The following is a 17,176-nucleotide window of genomic DNA, read 5'->3' as shown; positions in this document are numbered from 1 at the left end:
TACTCATGTAAAAGATATGAATGCATAATGTCTGCCTTCTTTGATGTTATCCCATGATCAGTAAGGAGCATTAGATCACCATGACTGCTGAGCAGATGAGCATATTTATCTCACCTTTGTTTTCGAGAGTGAAGTATGGGAGGACTGGAGGGGAAAGAGAACCATAACCATTGTGGGGTTTGCAATAAGCCTTGGTAATAATTGTTTTGTTTTATCATAGGGCGTAGAAGCCCTAGTCATGATCACCCCAAAGAGCCTGCAGTTAGGTATAGGACAAGAAACAACTGGTGAATAATACAAGCGGAAGAGGGAGTACAAAGGAACCAGGAGAGTCAGCATGGGAGACAGTGGTCTTGGCACTCCACTTTGACACTGTTTTGTAGGTGCTGCATCAAAGCAGAATTCTTCAGAGCAATACAAGGCAGGACAACAGTAACTCTGGGGATGTTTTCTAGAAGTCCCTCACAAGCATAAGAGGCAGCTTGGGTAACAGCATCAAGGTCCTTATTTGTATTGAACAGGCAAATGAAGAAGACTTACATCATTGACCACTAAAGCTGACAGTCAACGTGTTAAATGTGGGGGAGACAGGCTATGAATGACCTGCCAAAAGAAGAGAAGCAACTTATATTTGATTGAGTTAATAAGTGAGGAAAGGGAACAGAAGGGAGCAGATGGAAAGAGTCTAAGAGAAAGCTTCCAAGGTTAAAACACTGGGCGGAGAAAAGGACCTTTGCAGCCATGTTTTGAACAGACATGCACAGGGCAAGGTTACTGTGTAGTGACACATTGCAGTGACTGACATGTGAGATGCTGAGAGTCTAGATGAGTCCAGGCTTTGTGGATGGGGAAAGCTTTGTGATATTGCTTGGGTAAAAAGTCTACAAGATTTAAATAAAGCTCAAAAGGGAACACCCACAGTCAAAAATGATATCTAGATCATGAACCTGAAGGACAGGGAGTTGAATAATTTTTGCAGATAAGATTCTATACAGATAAGATGGAGAGGGAGAAGAGAAAGAGCGGAGTACTGGGGATGCTCACAGGAGCCTGAAGGGAGAAATAAGTAGGATACACTGTAAAGTGCACTGATGTAGCAATTGCAGAGATAGGAAGAAAAAAAAAAGGAGAAGACAGAGTCAGGAAGCCAAGGAAACAGGATCTTCAAGGAGGTAGATATGATTCTTTGTATCTGAAATAGCTACCAGCTTGAGAAGATGGAGGAAGGAGTACTGATCCTGAACTATGTCTAGAAAGCAGTCACTAAAGATTTCATCAGATCAGACCTTCCTTGAGTGTGCTGGAAAACTTTGATCAGAGTCCTATGTGCACTTATATTTTAAATTAACAGGCTAAAACACTGAATAGTTAACAAAAATACATTTTTTTCCCTCATACTTATCTTACAGCATTTTTTTCTTTTGAAAACCAAAGCATTTTGAACAGTATGGCTAAAATTTATCTTCAAGCTGTTCAGCTTTCTTTTTTAGTCAAATGAAATATTAGGTAAAAAATTTGCTTATGCAAATTTAGAAAACATTAGACTGCTATCTGACCAAATATTAACAGCTCTGATAAAGGCACTATCTCTTTGCAGTACCCCACAATTACCCCAGAATAAGTCTGAGTTAAACACATGGGCCCTATGTGGTGCACTGCGTGTCTACAGACTCAGATTACGGCACATCAGTGGAGGATATTAATTCCAGACTTGAGAAACCTCCACGAAGAATATTCTGCTGCCAGTTATTCAGATCTGGAGAATGTCCACAAGAGCACACCAGCTGACCTGAACCACTAGACAGATAAACCTGGCTCAGGCACCATCCAAACCAAATGGGGCTTTATCTGTCAACATCAGCAGCCTGACATGCATCTGGAAGCAAATAGGAAGTCAGTGCAGTCTCCAGAGAACTGATGTAATAGTCTCCTTATGGCTAAAACCCTTCCTTCTCCCCCGGCAGATTGGTAGCTACACTTACTGCCAACAGCAGATTCTGAGTGATCTTCAGGTTTAGTCTCAAATACAACTCATTACAACGAACTAATACGAATATTAACATTACTTCTGCTTAGTGTTAGAGCATTCTTTTTTTTTGTCTGCAAAGGAGTGTAAAGAAAGTATTTCTTTTCAATAAAAAATTGAATTGAAATAACAAGGAACAAAAATGTGGCAGCTAGGAACACTCTAGAAATAAAAATACCACCGTATCTGTGCAGGGTTTATGTTATTAATATTCAGTATGCAAAAATCCTAATTTACACTCTGCAGCCCTCATAGTGACATACAGAGTAAATCTCAGAGAGCACTGAGTGACTCTGCCCTTTCATTCAGACAAGTTTGGATGGCTGTTGTTACGTGGGATGAAGGAAGGCTAACATAAAGACTATTTAGTTGAAGAAAAGTTGCAAAAAATTCCTTAAATGCAGGCAAGAACATGTTCCCTTCTTCCCCCAGCATCTCCTAGATGTTACACTATCTCAGTTTCCTTGGTCATTTAACAGTGCTCTTTGGTTGACTTTCTCTCATGATCCTCATGGCAGTGCCTCAGCAGGGGAATACAACTGCTGTTTGGTCTAGCTTTTGGGCATGAGTGTTGGCAATAATATTCCCTTTCCTGCTTCCTTCTGCATCCTGCTTACTTCTGATGTACAGAATGCGTCTGTTATTCTAAGTATCACAGACAAGAACTGGCTCCCTGCTACGCTGCACTGTGAGGGAAGGTCATTGTCAAGGGAAGCAGTGAAAGGGGAGGCAAAAAGGATGCTACCATTCAGTTGGCTGAGCTTTCTACAGGGAAAGTACAAGGAAAAATAATGCTCCCTCCTAGAGTTTTCACAAGATAATGAATACATTTGGGAAAGGAAAGGGGATTTAAATTCTTCAACCCACAGATCAGTACCTCTACATCATGTTTGGCTCAGTGGTTTCCAAATGATAATGGTTGATTCACCTGTACCCCTGTATTGTATGAGGAACTAGCAAAAATGAGGGAGGAATGGCCTGGAGAAACTATATCTGATGAGGCAAAATTTCTCAAAAGTGGAACAGAAGCATTTCCAATAGTGAGTACCTTGTAAAATAAACCTGTAAGCTGGAAAAAACTATGAAAGCACTAAATACACAGAAGTGTCATATTCAAATACTGAAATGAGTAATTAGATATTTTATGGAAAGGAATGAGATACTTTCTGTGTTATAGCTTAACATAACTTTAAAATTAAAGTTTACAATTTCTTTGTATATATAAGTGCACATGAATAACTTGGAGCTCTTATTAGCATGGCTGCTGCTCTGCAACTTGTAGAATTAAGTAGAGTCCCTGCCTTAAGAACAGTCTGGAATTGCATGCTGTAAACTATATCAATATTTAAATTATATTGGAGGAATTTGAAAGCATAAAAGATTTTTAAATGGTTTTGAGCAGGGCAGTAAAAATGAAATCTAGGATTATCTGTCTAAATTCACCAAGGAATTGGTTCTATGACTGTATTATCAAGAAATTCTATTCCAGGCAGAACCCAGTGGCAGTTTTCCTTAAATAAAGACCATATTATCAGATCTAATTAAGCCTGTATATTGAGGAGCCTTCATTTTACTACACTCTGGATCCTGCTTCAGCATTTTCCAAATCTTACTGCAGTTGCTGCTGAACAGTATTGCCATTTCTATAGCTGCAGGTTTAGTTCTCTAATAAAGACCACCACAACAAATCTTACAGTCACTACTCTTCAACTTCTCTCTCATTTTCAGTTTGAAACATCATTTAATTTATACTGATCGTAGGCTTTTTGTTGCCTGTGTTTTAAAATGTCAGTTGTTGCTGGTATGCCTGCCCCATTTAGCTCATTGTTGATGCCTTTTGCTCTCTGTGGAGGGCCAAGTGTTTCTTTTGTGCTAAAAAGAAAATCATAACATGCCCATACACACTTTAATATTGTATATTAAAAATACACAGGGAGTCCCCCCTCTATTAGCTGAAGCAGATGCTTTTTGTTTGCGTGCTTAAGCCCTGCCTAAATGCCAGCTTTCATTTGTATCGTGCATTCAGTTCTTACTGAACTATGCATGAGAGTGTGTCTTAACTCATGCATAGAAAATGTAGGTAAGTAGTGGTTCCCCAAAACATTTTTTCAAAAAGAGCTTGAACACTCCACCTTATTGGCAGACTAGTGAACTTCAAAAGACTGACCCTTAAAAGGAAACACATTATAGAACCCCGAGACATTTCTAGAGCTATGGTTGCAACAATCTTTCTGTTGTAAGCCATATTTTTTAATCTTCCTCTCATAATTTTTTTCCAAGATACATTCTGTACCTTAAATTTGTCACATGCACCATCTATTTAGAGAATCAGCACCTAATTGCTGTCATGAAGGGTTCTACAGAAATGTCTCAGAAGTTTTGATTTATAATTTGAGATTAATCAGATAAAACATCTTGGATGTAAGAAAAATGATTGAAACCACTTTTACCTTGCTTGGGAACATCTACCTCAGCAACTGCTTTGGGATGAAAAATCTGAACACATGATTTTCTTCAGTAGAAAACTAGGGTTTCAGGATTGTCAACAGGGTATCTCAGGATTAACCATTATGAAATCCTGGCAGGTCCCGGTGGAAAGAGTAAATACTTATCGTTAATGCTGCAGATACTACAGTTTATTTAAGATTTCATTTCTTTAAAAGGAAGTTTCTCAGCTTTTCATTTCAAAGTTGTACCATAAATAGCCTAGAAGTTTAAAGGTATGGGCTAGTGAAATGAGTGCAGTTCCCAGCAATGGGCAAAAGGGCTATTCTAGCAGATTTCTAAAGCTCGCCTGAAAAAACTGGGATCCAAACTGCTCTGAGGCATAAGCCAATGTGAAGGGTAGGACACAGCAAAGAGGAAAAAACAGGAAAACACAAGAAAGTGGTAGAAGGGGAGGCACAGCTACTGATAGCTGTGGTGGAAGGAAACCGAGATGCCAGGAAGAGGTGGGCTGCACGGAGACACCAAGGAGGGGTGGGTTAAAAAAAAAAAAAGTTTTCTGTATCAGATCACAGATACAACCAGAGCCAGGGCACAGGTTTCACAGAAACTTATTCAGTCCAGTGGATGTACCCTCTGAGATACAGATCCCTACAGTACTGCAAGTGGGCACCTTCAGGAGTAATATATTCTTCTTGCCAGAACAGTTGAGTATCTCCCGCTGAATTTCTTGAAAGGAAATGGGGAAAGTAAAACTTTGGAGCACCGGTCCAAGGATCATCGTAATCTGCAGGATTAGAGCTGTATCCGCATTTAGTTTCACCCAAATTCTTAAAACTAGAGTTGAAGTTGAAAATACGTATCAGTTAATTCAAAATGATGTTAGTAGAATGCTGCAGCCTTAAAGTTAGTAAACTAAGCAGGATTTAACTCCAGAATTTTAGGGATTTTAGGATCATCCTGCTAAACACTATAGGCCATGCTGGTTTCCTTAGATAAAGGGACAGAGCAATACATTTACTGTTAGGTACTCTTTGCCTTCCTCCTCCCCCCCCCCCCCCAAATAATGGTTTCATATGAGAGTGATTAGTCTAAACTGCTATTCACTTGTTTTAAGAGGAACAGTTTTCTGCAGCTCCTTCACACTGGTTTGAAAAGAAAAAAAATACCAAACATTCTGCTTAATTAAGACCTAAAGAGGCGGTGCAAACTTTTGATGATTAATTGAAGCATGCTTTAGACTGATGCATATTTAGTTATTATAATGTGATAATTTTATCTTGTTATACAAACTGCTCCCTTTGGGAACATGATTTAACACTGCAAACACCCTGTGTTTATTGCATTGTTCATTATGAAAAATACACAGGCTAAAAACCATAAGGAGATGTATCTGAACAGTATCTGTGCAGTGGATGCAGGGAGTATTTCTTCCAGCTCTAATGACACAACCCAGGGGCAGAAAAACACAGTATTGGAACTCCCCGAATAACACTTCTTATGAAGAGTTGAGAGCTTACAAAAGTAGAGGCTGGAAGTTCAGATCTTATACTGTGTATGAAAGAATATGTTTTTGTATTACCTGATATACTTACAGAAAATGGCATTTTTTTCTTCAGTTCTGCTGAAAACTCTCTTGTTACTATTTGGCTTTTCTATGCCAACTCTGCTTTGTCTTACCTGTTACCTTTCATAAGTGTGATAAACCTGAGAACACGCTAAGCACATTGCAGGAGCAGGTCATAAGGGCTCAGCCCAGGTGGAGAAAAAAAAGGCAGTTGCTAGCAAAAAAATTTTTTTGGTCTAACCATTTGAGAATGATCTGTACTGAGACTTGCAGACATTCTTTTCCTACTTTACAAATGTATGTCAGCTTAGCTATGTGAGTCCTGAAGGTGATGGTGAATGGTCTTCATCAACAGAGCTACTCCAGCAAGTGCTCACATGATGGACATGGGCATGCTGTTGGAATGAGCTTAGGTTACTCAAAGGGATACGCTAAGCTAGACCTACCAGCAAAAATCTGTCTGTGTAAAATAGGAGCACATTGCTGATGTAGTATACCTATATAGTTACTGTGGAGAAGCTCTCTTAGTTCAGACTTAACCTAAAAGAGTTTAGAAAATATTCAAGATAGATAAGTTGTCTCAGACTGCTTGATTCGAAATTCTCTCCTCCCTGCTTTTTTGTTGCTGATTCTTCTTGCTGAGTATTCTAGATACTGGTATTTGATACATTTTCATGCAAGAAGGGCAAGAGTCTGGTAAAGTGATTTTTAAAGAATTTGGCCTTAAGAAACAAAGGTCTGTGAAAAAGTGAGAAGAATCTTGGCTTGAATGGAAGATTTGAATTACCGGTTTTGGAATGTTCCAGTTTGTGTTTAGCAAAAGAAAGCAATTAAATCACCGGCCTCTGGCTTTTCTTATTACACACAGTCTTAATGGTTTTTTTTAAGTTATTGCTTCCCACTGCTGTGAATTGTAATGGTAGAAATACATGGACTATTACTTTTCTGTTAATGTTGCAGTCCTCTTTTTCAGTCACTAAACTTAATACACTATAATCAAACAACCCTATTAAATATTTTCACAGCTTCAGCTCAGGCCTCTATTGCAACCAATGTCAGAAAAGCAAGCACACAATCAAGTCTGGACCTTTATCATTGTTCCCAGCTGTCATCCACATATCTTGCTATGTAAGCCGTAGAACATAGCTCTGTACCTATCCTAAGTACCAAGAATGGATACTTCTCTCTGCCATTCTTAGCTTCACTTGAGGCTAAAAGAGATTGGTTTTAGAGCAAATCTTCCTCCTACTGGGCTGCATAGAGTTCTTGTTGATAGTCAATAGGTAATTCGTCACATGATATTGATTTTTTTTTCTTTTTTCCACCTGATGAATTGCATTATGAGAAGCTGGAATTACATCAAAAATTTACTTGGGCAAATCTGCATCTGTAAGAGCAGTCATGACTTAAAAGTGGCATATTAGTGTACTGCTGTTTCCTGGCTGCTTTGCTTGGCTATGTTTGTGTAATCCTTTGTAGCAGTGTGTCCGAGTCTTCTAAATAGAAGAGACATCTACTTTAATTATTACTATTAGTATTACTATTACTATTAAAAGGGCTATATTGTATTCCACCATTTTCTTTCCCTCTCTTCCCCTTTCCTTCCTTCAAAATGATGAACATTTTGATTAAGAATGTAGCTGATGCCTTCTGGGTAGCAGCTCTCTCTTCCTGGAGGTGTAGACTGAGGCTGGGAATGGTCTGTGGACCATTCTCCACTGTTTGTTGACTAACAGATCCTTGGACCACAAGTTAAGCAATACTGCTTCAAAGGATTCCCCCTTTGGTGGTGGCCAAATTCTGCTGATCAGGGCGTGGGAAGACAACAACATAACAGAGTAGGTGACTCTCCTTGTCCCCTCCTCTTCTTGCCAGGATCCATATTAAAGGAGGTCTTTGGCCAAAGGAGATGGAGTAAGCCTTACTGTCCTGCATAACCTTGTGCATCAAAGTGTATAATGTAGGTTCTCCATGTAAACAGTTATTGCTCCTGCTGGGATGTTATGTAATTGAAAACAGACAATTATATGGTCTTTCTCATCATCCATGGGAGAATTATGTGTGTCTGTGAACAGGGAGTTGAATGTTAACTAAGGTATTTCCCCTCTTACGTCATGCATGAAAACACCTGAGAATCCTAGTGGCGGTGCTCTGTGCTTCTCCTTAAAAACTGTGCCCCAGAAGAGCCTAACTGCTTCGAAAAGAAGTACACCAGCATCCACTTTGCCAGTGAACTCTCTTCTCAGCTCTATAATTTTCTCTTTTCATTTATGACAGCTATTCTCACCAGTAATGAAGACTATTATAAAGGGATCACTGTTAGATCTTCTGTTTTTCAGAGATAAAATACTTCTTATCAGTAGGAGAATATATGTTGCTGTTTTCTGAAACAAGAGGTTGCTGTCTCTTTCCTCTGGTTCACAGGATCTTCTCTAGCTGGGTAAATTCAAAAGGGCAAATTCAGTCTGTAAGGAATTGGTTTATCATGGTGCAAAAATAAGGCACCAGGGTGCCTTTTTAAAAGCTTAGTACCTCAGATTGCTCAGGATAAAAATGGTAGGAAGAGCTCTTGGAAGTTAGCCCTCCAGCCAAGACTGGTGTGCTGGCTGGCCCAGAGAGAAAACTCTGACAATACGATGCAAGAGCAGACTAACACCGCTCTGTGTTCCTATGTGTCTGGCTGTCAAATTACAACCAGCTCAGCAGTAGACTTCCTGACCCCTATAGATGGCCAGTGATAATTTCAGCCAAAGTGTTTTGATTTCCCTTGATATTCAATATATTAAAGCATTTATAATATTGGCAAATCCCACTCTAAAGAGTAAATGATTAAATGCATTAAGCACAAATCTATGTTATGACTTAGCCTTAAATATAGGTTTAAAGGTGTACAGCCTGTTTAAAACTAAAAGGTCATTTTTTTACACTGTACAATTTTATTTGTAGCTATAAATCATAACACAATTTGTGGAAGGAAAAAAGTTATTAAACTGGCAATATTTATTCCGTTAAGGTGAATAAAATGCAGCACGTAGTTCTGAGTTATGATAGCTGGGGAAAGGAGCCAAATCACTCTGCTAAAAATTAGTTTGCCAATAATTTTACAGAACGATGACAGTGTAGCTTCAAAAACAAATCCTTTATAGGGAAATGGGATGACTGCATGACAGACTCTCTGAGCTATGAATTCTCCACAGCTCATGGACTAGGAACTGCTTTAACAATTAGTCTTTGGGGATTTTTTTTTCCAGAAGTTAGACAATGGCTGATGTCTGTAACTGGAAGGTCATGCTGTAGAATAGACTGAACATAAGAACTGAAGAATTCTGAGTTTTAAGTCAAAAGTTTCCTACTAACTTACTGTATTGATCTGTTTAAGAGACTTTAACTATTCACTGTCCCCATCTGTGAAGTGGGGGTAAGAATAATGACCAGACAAGAACATTGCTGGGACTTTAAGACAAAGAGTACAACAACATTTCAGTGCTGAGATATTTCTTTTTTTTGAAGTTTCTGTTCCTCCAATGTATTGCCTCCCTCACGCTAGTGACTCCCATATTCTAAAAGATTTGACATAAGGAGCTGAGCGCGACTATAAATTTGAGCAACACAAATTGGCAGCGAAGAATATCACTGGAAAAGGATTTGGAAGTTCCAGGTAGTAGAAGTGATAGAGCCAATCGAAAAGAAAATAATTATGAAATAAAGGAGATGTATGAAGAATACTGGAAAGGCAGCAAAGAGCAGAGGTGAAGGGAACAGTTTCAATTAGCTAACGGTATTGGGCTGTTAGCACAAGTATTCAGAGAAATAAAAATTTCAAACTAGTGTAATAATAAGAAAGATTTTACACATCAGAAGGCATACATATCATATTCATAAGACACATTTCAGAAGATCTTGAAAGAGACTCAAAAACTCTCTGACCAATGATAACAAAAACAAGAATAACCAGGCAGTCATTACCACAGGGCTGCATCTTCCTTCTTGCTCAACTCTGTTTTTGTGCTTGCTAAATTCAAATGAAAGCTCCCCACTTTGTACTTTAGTCAGTATTTAGAAACAACACTGAAAAGGGGTATTTCCTTTTCCTTCCAGTTTAAAATAGGACTCTTGTTAGAACCCTGCTTTGGTGCAGTACCAAGTGTATTTTATCATCAGGTTGCTAAGCAGAATACCTCAGAGGCTCTCCATAAGGGACTGTAAGCAACAAGAACAAAGCAGCAGTAGTTATTAATTCTCTAGCCTTGGTTAATTATTTAATAAATAGTCACATACTCTTAAAAATGCTAAAAAGCTCTCAAGACTTCCAGAGCTTTTCAGCAATGCACCATTTTTAAGTTAATAACCTTTTCCAGCCATCTTAGAAGCTCTGCCAATCTGCTGAGCCTGGTTGGCGCAGGTCACTGGCTGCCTGAGGAACAAGCTGGTAGTCATAAGCCTGCACATTTTCATTCTCAAAGAGTGAGGAAGTTAGAAATAAGATGAGCCAGTGCTGGTTGTGTCTAAGAGTGAGCGTGCAGATGTCTGAGGAAGGTGTTTGTATCTCGGTAAATGTTGTTCTTATATTTCTGTTGTAGAAGATGATGTGTCAAATGTACAAATAATGTGTGCCTGGTGCCAGAAAGTTGGAATCAAGCGCTATTCCCTGAGTATGGGAAGTGAAGTGAAATGCTTCTGCAGTGAGAAGTGCTTTGCAGCTTGCCGAAGAGCATATTTCAAGAGAAACAAGGTAAGAGAAATAAGGAAAGAAGTAATCTACATAGACATAGTTTTAATCAGGCCCAGCATGGGTCTTATTTAGCATAAAATAGAAGCTCTTTTATTGTTTTCTGTTTCATCTAGTCCCTTCACTTTCCAACTGTATTGTCTGTTGGACTGTCAACCCTTTACTAACCTTGTTTCTTTCAGATTCCTTCAGCTTGATGCTTAGGTTTTGTGAGAGTCGATGAAATTAAACAAACAGTAACAATAATATCCAATAACATAAGAGTCCCAATTTGGCCTCAGCATCTAAGAATACTTGCTGCATATGCACGGCGAAGAGGAGGAATCATGAAAACAGAATAGGATATATATAGAATATATCCTATATAGAATATAGATTGGTTACGGATGACTATGTTAGCTTTACCAGGTAGTGGAGTCCTGCTCAGCTGAAGTCAGTGGAAGTAGTATCACTAAGTTCAGTGGCCGTAGAATCATGGCAGTGGGTTTTAGGCTTTTAGGGCCTGAATCTGAATCCCATCAAGATAGTGGAAGTCTTCTCCTTGATGCCACTGAGCTGTAGTTTCAGTCTTTTGAAGCGTATCTTTGTTAATAAATTATTGCTGCAGAATTCAGACACTGTAGTTTTTGTTTTGCGGTAAGCAATGTTAGAACATCTAAAGTAGCATGAAAATCCCTCCTACTCAGTTTAAATTTGTCTTTGTCTAAAATTAGAATGTAATCCTAATATTGAATGTCTACAAAAATCGCTGTAATTGCTAAAGTGCAGTGCCTGAAAATGCCCTCTAGGTTACTTTAGCAGCTGTTTTCTGCGGCAGAATGTGTGATATGCCATCAAAAAAAATAATGAAGTAGCACTTCAGCATTTTTAATTTTTATAAAAGTAGCTGTGTCCTTTTGGCACTTATTAGTACAAGAGGAGTCTTTGGTTAGCCTTCCCTGTCTTAGAAATATTTATTATTTTAAAACCCTTTACATTTGGATTTTCTAAATGATACAGTTTACCCTCACGCTATAGAACATTCAAAGTCTGTCAAGTTCAAACAGAATTCAGGTCTTCAAATCTGGTATTTTAAATCTGTGGTAGTAACAAATAAGTACATATGGATCCTAGATTCAAGATGCACTGTTGTAGCAAATTACCCTCCTTTATGAATTTGGGTCACATCATCCTGCCAAAAAAAAAAAAAAAAAAAAAAGCCTGAAGAATTAGGTTGCAAAAATCAGTAGAGTGGAATTTTAGTTGCAGTCTTTGAGAATCAAGCTCATAATATCTACTGGAGCAGACAGGCAAGTTAAAATCATGTGGAATCCCCTTTTATCTAGAAATAGTGTGGAGGAGTGAAATAAATTCTCCTTAGATGCTCCTCGTTTCAAAGCAAAGAAAGACACATAGACTGATGCTCAGGGCCATGACAGAAAGGTTCCCATATATACGTGTATGTGCACAGATGCACATTTATACATTTGTAAGATTCTCTAGGGTAACAGGATACAGATCACTGTCAGATGATGTTCCCATGACTTTCAGTCCCAAATTTGCATGAGTAAGATAGGTCAAAGTAATGCAGGAATTGTCAGTGATCCTCATTAGGTGGTCCTGTGTGCCTAGCAGTGATGAGTACCAGATAGTTCAGGCTACCTTGGAAAACCTAATGAAAGAACAACCAATTCACAAGGGAGTCTCTTTAGTCTATAGCTTAGATCCTGAAATAGGGGAGTTTATATCCCATACTAAAAAAAAAAAAAAAAAGCATATTAACATAATGCATAGATATACTTCAGCCTTTTACTAGCCCATGAGTAGTAGAATTCAGTAATATAGAATTCAGTAATAGTTTATGGCTATGAATTTAATCAGTCATGCAATACAATAAAAAGTTCCCTTTTACTTGCCTTTGATTTTTTTTACTTGTATGCTTTACTGGATACCTCCTTGTCCTTGTGTTATAAGAAAGGTTGAATTAGTGCATCTCATTACCTCTGGCTTCCTTTCCTACACCTCTATTAGTTTCTTCTGGAAGCTATGCAGTTCTGAATATTTTCAGCTTCTCATACAGAAAGCTCTCTGTACTATTCTTTATTTTGTGTATATCTAAATAACAATAGAAGATCCTAATCTTTTAATGTACCATTATATCCCTGTGAAATGTCCTATTCTTCACTAAAGAGGTCACAAATTAAAAAAAAAAAGTGTCATGGGAGAACTTGGCAAAATATGGCAAGATAACATATTGGTTGCTCCCCTTCAAAGTAAGCCAATGAATCACCTTTTATTCCCCTTTGCCCCTGTGAAATCTGGAATTGTGCAGAATCTGATGCAACACTGGAAATCTAGAGCTGTCCATTGCATATGTTTAGGGCATTAAATGATCAGAGGGGAGAATCCTTAGGAAATGTTGCCATTGAGTTTAGGCAGCTATAGCAGAATATAGCTGACCCTCATGCTTCTTATTTTGCACTTCACCTGTTAATAATAGAGCAGAATCTTGAGGAACAAGATCAAAGGAACAAGGTTGTAATAATTTAAGATTTAACTGCTGATCTTTAAACTGTTATTACTAGTCCAACAGTGTACCTGTCTTCTCCATGAGTCTAATGTTTATTTATGTATTTGAGAAGTTATGCTACTCTACACTTCCTCATTTTTTAAATATAGAAGTAAAATAGTCACATTTCACCTGCCTTATGTATGTTTTAAACAGCAGACTTCTGCAACAATATAGTGTTGTATTACATTAAATATGTACAGCTGCTGCATTTCAGGGAGCTGATAGGACTTTGTGGTCACTTCATTTAAGGCTTGAATTTCCTAAAGGATTGTGTTAAGCAGTCTTCCCTCTCTCCCCCAGATAAGAAATGCTGTAATAAGCACGTGCTTAAAATGATGATGGTTTGAACAGTAAAGAATAAATCATGTTTAATGTCTCAAAATGGCACTAAGTAATGCTGCAAATTAGACATCCCTGAATGCCAATTGCTGTGTTTAGAATTAGGATTTTTCTCATCATCCTAATGAAAAAATACTCTCCCATACACAGGGCAAGTGCTCATTGAGGCACTCCAGGCCCACAAATTCCCAGCCGGGAGAAAGCTTGGCATGAAACCACCTTTAAGTACCCCCAGAGGGCAACAGAAATGCCCCCAAAAATCTTGGTTTACGTGGGCACTGACTACTCCTGCCCTGTAAGTCCTTCCCCAGCCCTCTCATGCAGTAGGTTTAGCAAGAGGAGCAATACACTGGAATAAGGCAGCACACTGCTGCCTCTGGAGTGTCTGAACCAAGCACTTTATTCGGAGGTACATCTCAGTCCTTCGTGCCTTCTGTCACAGCAAAGTTGTGTCCATTTGTACTCCAGAAACTCTGCAGGTGCATGCTCTGCAGCTGTGTATAGCCAGGGCTCTCAGGGAGTTTCATGGCTGAGACTGGGAGTTTTTAAGGAAAACAGACTTGCACAATTGAAAGTTGCTCTTCTCATAAGAAATGCAGATTTTGCCCCAGGTATCCTGCAGTCATGACCATTTAAAATTATCCATATTAGCAAACATGCCTTGCAAGAATAGAAATATATATATTTTGCAGTTATAATGCGTCTCCCCACAGAGTGTAATTTTGTCTAAATTATTAGAAATGATTGAAGAAAAAAAAAAGATTCTTTTACCCCTTTAGGCAGAGCAAAGTGTTTAGATTATATCTGAGTTAGAAAAAAAAATAAAAATACAACCCTCCCCCCCAACAAAAGTAACCCAAATCTGAGTTTGTGTTCCTGTTTGGTCTAGTATGCATAGTCAAATGTACATAATGAAGTAGTGCATAATGATAACCTGTTGTGCATAATAATACCAATTAAAAGGAAGTGTTGCAGGAAAGGGAGTACTTCATACTAATGTTTGTAATTGAACAGATTTAAGATCTGGAGCTGTTCCGATGCTCTCTTCCTTAGAGGTTTAGTTTTATAGGCCAACTAATATGAAGTTTAGTACTAAGGACGCATGTAGGGGCAAAAACACTAGACCACCAAATTTCAGAATATTAAATTTAAAGGAAAATATTGGATTCATAATTGGATCCAGTGGGTTTGAAGCCTAAAAAGATTAATTTTAAAATTAAGTTTATTAAATCAATGAGTCAGAAAACAAATTTATTATGATCCAATGGCCAAACCTAAAATGAGCACTGAATTCATGTAGGTTATATGTGCTGTTCAGAGATATATTAAAGACTGACTTGCTTTACTTGACTAAGACATTGGAGAGGAAGTGACTGCAAGGTTGTCAGACAGTATTTTGTACTTGACCTTGCTTCTGCTTTGCTCTGCCTTTCAGTCAGGAAAAAAGATGATAGATGTTTTTGTTTACAGTGTAATCAAATTTCATTTCTACAAATAAATAAAAAGGCATAAATCAGAAAGTACAAGTGAACTACTGTTTAGCAACAAGAAAAAGTAAATGGTGATCATCTTTTTTTCTCCTCATATGGGACACTGATCTGCAGTGCTGTACATGGGTCAATAGCATAGATAGCCAGGTTACCTGACTAGTGGGGGTCCTAATGGACTTTAATGTAGAGAGCAAGGACAGATGTCCTTCATGCTAGCATGGCACCATTTTCTACAACAGAATCTAACTTTACTCTCCTTACTGTTCCAAGGTGAGAGAAATGGCAAGACATATTTCCTTTTCAGTGTTGGAACTCAATCCTGAAGAGGATGTAGTTTATGCATTTTTTATCTCATCTGCATGGCATGAATGAATTTGAAGAGTCAAACAGGCCCATAAGAAGGGATATGCATTTATTTAGTAATGCATTCTATTGCATTAGATAATTCCTTCCATTTTCAAATTGTATTTAAAAACAATGAACTGCACACAGCAGCATCATAAAGCCTTAGCACTCCTGCCTGAATAGTTTTTCAGTTAATTAATGTATATCGCTACATGATTAATAAGGACATGTATATATAAACAGATGCTAAAAACTGGGAGTAAACAGAAGCTATCATTCCCCAAAATTATTACTGAGGATTGTCAGAGAAAGTTCTCTTGATTTCAAGCTTAATTATGCTGCCTAACAGTGCATGAGAAATATTTAACAATCTCCCTGTTAAGTCAATGAGTAACGGCAACAAAAAAGTTAGCTTCTTTTTTTTTTCCTTAGGCACATGCAAAATTTAATTTGTAAAATGATCACCATTCATGAAAATTTGGAAAATTGCTTAAAGTGACTTGATGCAAATAATGCCCCTGACAGAAGAAATTTTAGATGTTACATCTTCCTTCAGATTTCATTTTCTATAAAAAGTTTTGAAACATGTGGGACTCTGAACAGAAAAATAGTATTTATGCTGGAGATTTAAGCTGCATTAATTTGGAGTTCAGAAAGGTCAGTGTAGGGCAGGTGGCCTACCTGGTTTGCATGAAATTGTCTGTATTTGGCTTTACAGAGATGTAGAGAAGTGTGATGTAAGAAACAGTTCACAAACTTTCTTCTTTTGATGTGGATTTACGTGGAAGGCATGCATATGTGTTTATGTGTGCTTGTGTACACAAGCACACGTGTGTATGTTTGCAGCACAAGCCAATTAGCAGGGACTCTTGCTGATGCTCAAAGGTGGAAGGGAAAAAGATGACAAACATCCCCATAGCTGTGACTGCTATGTTAGGATATAAATGAGTGCTGATGAATGAATGCAGATGTGATGCTGTGTCTGTGGAGGAAACAGTTTAAGTGTGGGGCACAAGGGCTAACTGCTTTGAGGAACTGCATGGAAAAGGAGGGGGAAGGAAAATATCCTCCCTCAGGGGATGTTTATAAAGTATGTGGAGGGTGGAAGGCCCCAGACAGTGACCAAGAGTCTGTAACATACTCTTGGATGTAAAGCAAATCCTGGGTTGTGAAAGAGATGGTGGCATTAGTTAGAAGGGAGAAGAGTATGTATCACTGTCTGGCTGTCATCAGCTGGCCTTTTTACTTACTGGGTACCGAAACCAGAAGTCTCAAAATTCCTTCCCTAAACCAGAGCCAAGATTTTCCATGATTAGAAGAGGCAAATGAAATTCCAAAATTAACCTAGTGAGAGTCAGAATATCTCACTGCTCACCCACACCAAAGCAAAATGTATTAACATTGCTAACGATGAAATGCATCAGCACATGACTGATGCCACCAATGACTTAATGAAGGGACCTGGCAAACCAGTGTGCTTGTCAGTTTGCAAACTCAATGGACATTTTACTGTCCATCTGCTGCCATTTAATACTATAAATTTGAATCAAATTCCCATTGTCTGAATTATTAGCAGGTATCCAATCCAATTAAAAGGCGTGTTCACTTTTAATTTTAACTACCATGTCACATTACATCAGTCGTGTTGCATTCTGGCTACTTTGATTATATCAAGATGAATGTG

General features: G+C 38.2%; 1 protein-coding gene across 6 annotated transcripts in view; it reads left to right on the top strand.

The window, feature by feature from the left end:
• SOBP (sine oculis binding protein homolog) overlaps window positions 1-17,176 on the top strand; it is a 118,849-nt gene that overhangs the window by 13,458 nt on the left and 88,215 nt on the right. For 5 of the 6 annotated variants that reach the window (XM_013948909.2, XM_067293905.1, XM_013948908.2 and 2 more), the window contains exon 4: window positions 10,619-10,770. In XM_013948909.2, the coding sequence (XP_013804363.1) occupies window positions 10,619-10,770 (152 nt within the window). Of the gene's footprint in view, window positions 1-10,618; window positions 10,771-17,176 lie in introns of those variants that run through there. The other variant, XM_067293907.1, reaches the window with a different exon arrangement.

This window comes from Apteryx mantelli, chromosome 3 (assembly GCF_036417845.1).
Source record: "Apteryx mantelli isolate bAptMan1 chromosome 3, bAptMan1.hap1, whole genome shotgun sequence".
NCBI lineage: Eukaryota > Metazoa > Chordata > Aves > Apterygiformes > Apterygidae > Apteryx > Apteryx mantelli.
The sequence above is the reverse complement of the archived record's forward strand: the minus strand, read 5'-3'. Positions and strand labels throughout refer to the sequence as shown.